Source organism: Podarcis melisellensis (assembly GCF_964234715.1).
Source record: "Podarcis melisellensis genome assembly, chromosome: 13".
NCBI classification, from domain to species: Eukaryota; Metazoa; Chordata; class Lepidosauria; order Squamata; family Lacertidae; genus Podarcis; species Podarcis melisellensis.
Genome location: NC_138545.1, coordinates 28,660,759 through 28,667,940, shown reverse-complemented (window position 1 = coordinate 28,667,940; position 7,182 = coordinate 28,660,759). Strand labels below are relative to the sequence as shown.

Below are 7,182 nucleotides of genomic sequence, written 5' to 3'. Positions count from 1 at the left end.
GGGGGAGGGAAGAGGGATGGGGAGATTCTTTTGACATAAGGTCTCTAACATCCCTTCCTCCTGGGTGATTTTACAACCAGCCACATAAAGGTACACTCCAAATATCCTCCTTCCTTCCCTATTCCCCCCCTTCTATTGTTTCCAACCCCTTAGCTGCCCCCCCACCTCATCTATCTCGCTTCATCTTGTCAGGGCTGCGTAGATGTGATCTATCTGGGGCTGGGTCTTTTCTTTCTCCCGTTCGTTCGTTCTTTCTTTCCTTCCTTCCTTCTCCCTCTTTCTTTCTTTCTTTCTTTCTTAAGAGTAGGGAGTGACAGATGGCGGGCCCGCTTTCCCCCGAGAGCGAGATCTCCCTACATGCGAGCGCATGTCAATCACCGCAGCTCGTGCGATAACTCGAGCGGATGACGTGCCAGCCATATGGTCTGGCATCAGAGTTGGTACCCCCTCTGCCTGCGCGAAGCGTGCCACTTCCCTCCTCCTTTTGGATAAGACACTGAAGGAGACGGGGTGGACCTCAAGGAGCCTGTGCCTCTCTTTTTTTCCTCTCTCTCTCTCTCTCTTCCTCTTCTTCCTCCCCTCTAATTTTCTCCCCCCCCCCTTTACTCCCAAAAGATGCGGGGTCCGAGGACTTGAAGATTCCTCCGCTCAGCTTTGGAGGTAAGTTATGTAAGGAAGAGAGAGCGGGGCAGAAACTTGAAAGGATGGGGTCACGCAACTTGCCTCCCCCACCCCACCCCACCCCCGGCCACCTCCTTGGATCTCTCCCCTCTCCCTCACTACAGATCTTATCTCTCTTTCTATAGACGCCCCCCCCCCCTTCTGCGCACACACAATTTATTTGTATCTTTAGGGGAAGAATGGCTAGAGAGGGGGATGCGCGCGGCGGGTGGGTGGAATAAGCTATCTCTAGGCAAGATTTTTTTATAGATCCAAAATCGCTTATGTAGCAAAGACCGGTTTTGCATGAGATGTATGTGTGTGTGTTTTTTTTAAATAGATCTCAGCAGCCTTTGTGGCGCGTTCAAAGATACCATTTAAATAATAATCATAATCTTAACAATAAAGCAGAGATCTGAGCAGACGATCCGGTGAAATACAATTTTCCAATTGTATTTAAGAATAAGAATAATAATTAAAAGAAAACCCGAACAGCCTTATCATTGAATCGAAGCTGTAGCACTTATCTGAGTGAAAGGCACTCTCTTCAGCTCATCTACGGAGCTGTTGGTTTTTAGCTTGAGGGGTTTTTTTAGGAGTGGGTGCGTGTGTTGGGTGATCTTTCCCCATTCTTCTTCCTCCTCTTTTTTGTGAAAACTGGCTCCCACACCTCCCTAAGCAAAACACAGCGAGTGCAAATGCTCGCAGACGAACTGCCAAGCGATCCCTCGGTTCCTCGTAGTTTTGGAGCAAAAGGCTCCCTAGGAAAATGGTCTTCAGCGGGGTCTGCATGTGGGCTAATGGAGCCAGTGTAGGGAGGGAGACAAGCGGAAAGCAGAAGCGACTGGAACCGGGTGGGATCTAGCGATTCTGCAAGAGCATCGAGTAGCTCAGGGAGTTTTTTAAATAATAATAATAATAATAATAATAATAATAATAATAATAATAATAATAATAATAAATCAAATTAATTGATTGAACGATCGATCAACGTGTTATATACCCAGAATGTTCTTTTAGGGGTTTAGGTACGAAACCATTCCCTGAAAAAGAAAGAGTGTTGGCAGGACTCAAACAGTTTAAACAAAAACAGGAATGGGGAAAATTGACAGGAACGAGAAGTTATGAGGGTTGGGATGTGATGGAGGAACGCGAGGGTGGGGGTGGCTGGGGGCAGCGGGATGCAAAGTTCCAAATTCTAACATTTCGTTCTAATATAATATTAACATTGATATGAAAAAGAAAAAAAGAAAACCACCCAGAAATTGCGCTGGACCATTGGGTTATCAAGCTTCTGGTGGGATGGGACGGAGAAACCCGAGAGAAAAGTTAGAGATTTCGCTTGGCATTCTCTAGATCTGCGCCTCAAAGCTCTCCAGAGATATAAACAGAGGCAGCCTGGCTGGAAGAGATCGACGTATATATACAAGCCGGGGAGGCAGAGAGGAGATGGGGCGTAGCGATTTTAAATTCCCTTGAAGCTGATCGCATAAACATGAACCATAAATTTAAAAAAAGGAAAAAGAAATAAACAGCCCCTTAAAGAAATCGGAGAAAATATCCACTACATTTCAACAACAACAAAACGAAAGGGTGTGTATGAGAGAGAGAGAAGGAGGGAGGGAGGGAGAGAGAGACAGAGACTGTCTGTAATGAACCGGATCTATCAGAAATATTGCACCAATTCCGCAGCAAAGCAATGGAGACACCAATTAATTTTAATCACACTTTAAAACGAGTCAATTGCTTTTATGGAGGGGAGGGGGGAGCGCGGTTTCAGGCCAGTTCTAAGCCGCTCTCCCAGCCCCTCCTCCTCCTACAAAAGCTCTGCTTAAATTAGACTCCCGTTAAAAGTATGGGTGGGAGTGGGGAGGGAGCGGGAGATTTTGTCTCTGATCGAGCGGAAGGTAACCAGGATTATTTTGACGAGAGCCGCTGCACGTACTTCGAGGCAGAACGTTTGGGAGAAGAGTGCAATAAAAAGGTTGAGTCAGGCTTTAAGAAGCGCCCTATCTTATTATGATCTGGGGGGTGCAGAGGAGTGAAAATGCAGGACTTAAGGGGGGGCTAAAGGCCAGAACCCCACGACTTCCTTCTCTAAAACACGCTCTGGGATGTTTAGAGAATTGTCAGCGCGTCGGATCCGGATGGGGATCACGGTTAATCGATTTGATCCATTTTTTAAAAAAGAAAAACAGAACTTCAAAGAACAAATTATGGGGTTCGAGAACAAATGCAGAACCGTGAAAGGGGTGGCTGGCTGGCTGGCTCTTAAGCACGTCCAAAGAACGGATTCCACCCAGCCATCCCGGAAGATCCACCTGGCATGTTCCAATGACAGCGCAAAGGCATATATTTTGGGACGCGACGCTCTGCACATCCTTGCAGATCGTAGGCAAAAGTTAGATTATTTTGCTTGGGGAGGGAAGGCCCGTTCAGCCTTGGATGGGATGGGAAATCGACTCATGCCTTGGTAGTCCTAAATGTGCTTGAAACCCTGGACCAGTCAAGGTTGCTCCGGCTTTAGGATGAAGTTCCAACAGTCGGGCATAGTTTGGATGACGCGCGTGCTTAGAGTTAGGGCTGCTGAGGCTCTGAAAGAAACTTGTGCTCTTATTTCTCGTTTCCATTCCTCCGTCCCTTCCCTCCCCCTCCCTCCCTCCGTCCTCCCCCTCCCCGCCCCCATGTCACCTCTGCAGCCATCATGTTGACGCGACTCTTCAGCGAGCCCAGCCTGATCCCAGAAGTTCAGAAATTCTCCAGCTGGGCAGACGACTGCGACGACGACGAGGACGACGACGACGAGGCCAGCGATAAAGATGAGCGGAAGGGCAAGAGCTGCCCTCTCCAGGACGAGCAGACCGACGGGGAGGCCAAAGACGACCACGACTTAGGGGGCGAGGAGGAGGAGGAGGAAGAGGAAGAAGAAGGGGTCGAGGAGGCGGAAGGGGATCGCCCCAAGAAACGGGGCCCCAAAAAGAGGAAGATGACCAAGGCCCGGCTGGAGCGCTCCAAGTTGAGGCGCCAAAAGGCCAACGCCCGCGAGAGGAACCGCATGCACGACCTGAACGCCGCCTTGGACAACCTCCGCAAGGTGGTGCCTTGCTACTCCAAGACTCAGAAGCTGTCTAAGATCGAGACGCTGAGGCTGGCCAAGAACTACATCTGGGCCCTGTCGGAGATCTTGCGCTCGGGCAAGAGGCCGGACTTGGTGTCCTACGTGCAGACTTTGTGCAAAGGCTTGTCTCAGCCCACCACCAACTTGGTGGCGGGCTGCCTGCAGCTCAACTCGAGGAATTTCCTGACCGAGCAAGGCCAGGAGGCCGGCAGGTACCACGGGCCCAACTCCACCTTTGCCATGCACCCTTACACCTACCAGTGCTCGCGGCTCTCCGGCGCGCAGTGCGCTTCCAGCACCATGGCTAGCTCCCACGCCCTGCGGACGCACGCCTACTGCGCCACCTACGAGTCGCTCTATGGGAACGCGTCGCCAGACTACAATAGCTCGGAATACGATGGGCCCCTGAGCCCTCCTTTGTGCGTGAACGGGAATTTCTCCCTCAAGCAAGACTCTTCCCCAGACCACGAGAAAAACTACCACTATTCTATGCACTACTCCGCCCTCCCGAGTTCTCGCCCGTCCGGCCACAATTTGGTGTTCGGGTCTTCTGGGATGCGCAGCGGCGTCCACTCGGAGAACGTTTTGCCTTATGAGATGCACCTCCACCACGACAGAGGTCCCATGTACGAGGAGCTCAATGCTTTTTTCCATAATTAACGACTCCTCCCGCCTTTGGGCTCCCCTTCTGGTCCCACGCCTAACCAGGGCCACCTGTAGATCCCCAGTGGGTTGCGTTCGCGAAAGGGATAGGCGTGTGTGTGGTTCTGTGCGCGCGTGTGGGCGATTTTTATTTGGGGTGGGGGGCAATGGTCCTTGGCCTTCTCGAAGCCCCTGCTCGCCTCTTCCCGAGAGCTGCAACTTTTCATTCAACTGTGAGCCACTTTCCCAATCAGTTAGAGAGAAGTGATCTTAATAATAATAATATTAACAACAACAACAACAATAACACCCATTCCCATCCCTAAACCTATTGAGCCGGGCGTACTTGTTTCAAAGCAGCGTGTGGAAGGCGAGTTCAGCCCGATCTACAAGACACTTAGGCCGAAGCCACGGACTTGACTCACTTCGAATCCGCTGGGATTCGACGGAGTCGATTCTGTTTGAAGTCAATGGTCTTCGGCTTAAATGAGGAGTCGACGGAGCTGATGAAGCGCCCTGTTTCCTATGGGACTCCTTACTTGACTGGGAGTTGGGGTGTAAACCGGATCTGAGACCTGGTCTCCTCCTCTGCCCCAATTACTAATAAAAGAAATCTGGTGCAATATATGCTCTAATGCAATTTTATATATATGAGAAAGCAAACTATATAGCTTCGTGGACTGTTTAGCTGAGGTCTTGACTATCTAGAAAGGAGGGTTTTAGATCCAAATCGGAAGTGCTATTAAGGAAAGGGGAAAACATCAAATTTATGGGGAGTGTGTGAGAGGGGGAGTCAAAGGTTCGCCCCACCTTAAGCGATTGCCTATATTGAGCAATGCTTAATATAAGCATTTAATCTAGAGACCAGAATGGCTGTAGAGCGAAATAATTCAGTACAGGGCAGGAGGTGGGGGGGGGTGCTTTCCATCATTCCAGCAATTGATTCAAGAATTCCCCGAAAGTTTAATCTATTTAAGGACGTGTTTGTTTGTTTGTTTGTTTGTTTTAAAAGAAGACGTTTGCAAACTTTAAGTCAGACTTTCAATGCAGTGAGAACTTTAAAAAAGCAATAAAGGGGCAAACAGATGATAAATATATTCTATCTTTATCTATGCAAGTAGGTACTGAAACTAGGGAAAAAGTTTTTAAAATGAAGGAAAAGGAAAACAAAAAGGATAAATGAAAAACAACAACAACCAAGAATCCATATGAGATATTAGAAATATGGACCAACAAACTCGCTGAGGTTTAAAATCGAGCACTTTTTTGATTTGGGGGAAACGGACTGTGGTATGTTTCCCTGGTATTTAACAATCACTGACTTTTTGAAACCACCCTTGTAACCCCAAGTAACTTATTTTCCAAAATTCGTGTGTCATGCTGTTTTTTACCTGTTTTAAAAACGTTAATGAAAAAAAAGTGGAAAAAAAGATTTTTATGAAATGACAAAAATGTTTTGTTATGCATGGATAGGAGGGGGAAACGCAAATATGCAAAATTTAAAGGTGATGTGAAAAATAACACTGATTATTATGCTTAATTCTTACGTTGGCTAGTTTTTTCCCTTCCCAATTAATAGTAACTCTTAATTTCTTTCTTTCTGTAATGCGTTTTTTGGGGGGAGAAATACGTTTATGTAACAATACACCAGTATATAAATCTCTATATAAAAACCAACATCTTTGAAAGACTCAAACTGGTATATTTTTTCCCCCAACAGAGTAATGATTCATTTCTCGTTCCTTTGATGACTTGCTTTACAGCCAGGGGGATATGTCAAAATATTGTGTCAGATTCCCAACCCCCAGCCCCTTATTTTAATATGGCCCTGCATCACCTTTAAACATACCAGCATTTTTTTAAAAAAATAAATATTCAAAAGCAAAAGGCACACATTTCTGATTGATATTTTTAAAAACAAAACTCAACAACGTTTTACTAAAAAACAAACAAGACCAGAAAAGTTGTAGTTCAGATTGAAATGTCTATTGGACACCAGAAGTGCTTTGTGTGTGTGCGTGTGTACGTGTGTTTGGTTTCCTTAAGATGAATAAATATTTATGTCAAAATGATATCCTAAAGTCCAAGGGGGAAAGGGGAGGGGGAGAGATTTTACCAAGTCTTGTTTTAACAAAGGAGAGTTATTTTCTTGTTTGTTTGTTTGTTTGCGGCAAACTCTGTCTTGTTCGGTTCACACATTTTGGAGAGGACACTTTTGAAAGACGGGCTGCCTTTTCCGCGTCTGTCTGGCCTTCTAAAATCTCTCTTTCTCCCCCCCCCCAATAATACTCATCAAAAGGTGAAACCCTCTATGAATGGAAGATATATAACCCCTCCTCACCCCACACCGCGCCCCTATCACGAGCATCTTTGAAAAATCAGGAACACTAGGGAAAGGTTCCCTTGCAAACATTCTGTGTAGTTGTGGGGTTTGAGTTTTGTTTGTTCGGGTTTTTTTTTAATGCATGCATTGTTTAGGGGAAGAAGAAGAAGGGATAAATTAAAAAAAAAAAAAAAAACCAGAAAGGGGAGGGTGTGTGTGTCAAGCCCTGGTCTTCAATGGTATGTTTTAAGCATTAATTTGCAGATCTTTCGTGAAATGCATCCGAACACTTTTTGACAGGCTGAGAGCTGCGAGTCAGCTATGATCTTATTCAAACGTGTAATGAAGGAGCGTCCTAAGACGACAATTAATAAATATTAGATGTTTACTCCCTCAGGTTTGCTAGTTTACTTCAAACATATATATATGCGAGACCCCA

At 46.4% G+C, this 7,182-nt stretch overlaps 1 protein-coding gene across 2 annotated transcripts; it reads left to right on the top strand.

Annotated features, from left to right (window-relative positions):
* Positions 1–335: 335 nt before the first annotated feature.
* Positions 336–6,292, top strand: NEUROD2 (neuronal differentiation 2). Of its 2 annotated transcripts, none has more exons than XM_081886599.1 (2): positions 336–660; positions 3,360–6,292. In XM_081886599.1, the coding sequence occupies exon 2, from the start codon at positions 3,365–3,367 to the stop codon at positions 4,436–4,438; it is 1,074 nt and encodes a 357-aa protein (XP_081742725.1). In that variant the 5' UTR covers positions 336–660; positions 3,360–3,364; the 3' UTR covers positions 4,439–6,292. The 2 variants fall into 2 exon arrangements, with proteins under 2 accessions (XP_081742725.1, XP_081742726.1); XM_081886600.1 differs by lacking the exon at positions 336–660 and adding an exon at positions 686–2,644.
* The last annotated feature ends 890 nt before the right edge of the window (positions 6,293–7,182 follow it).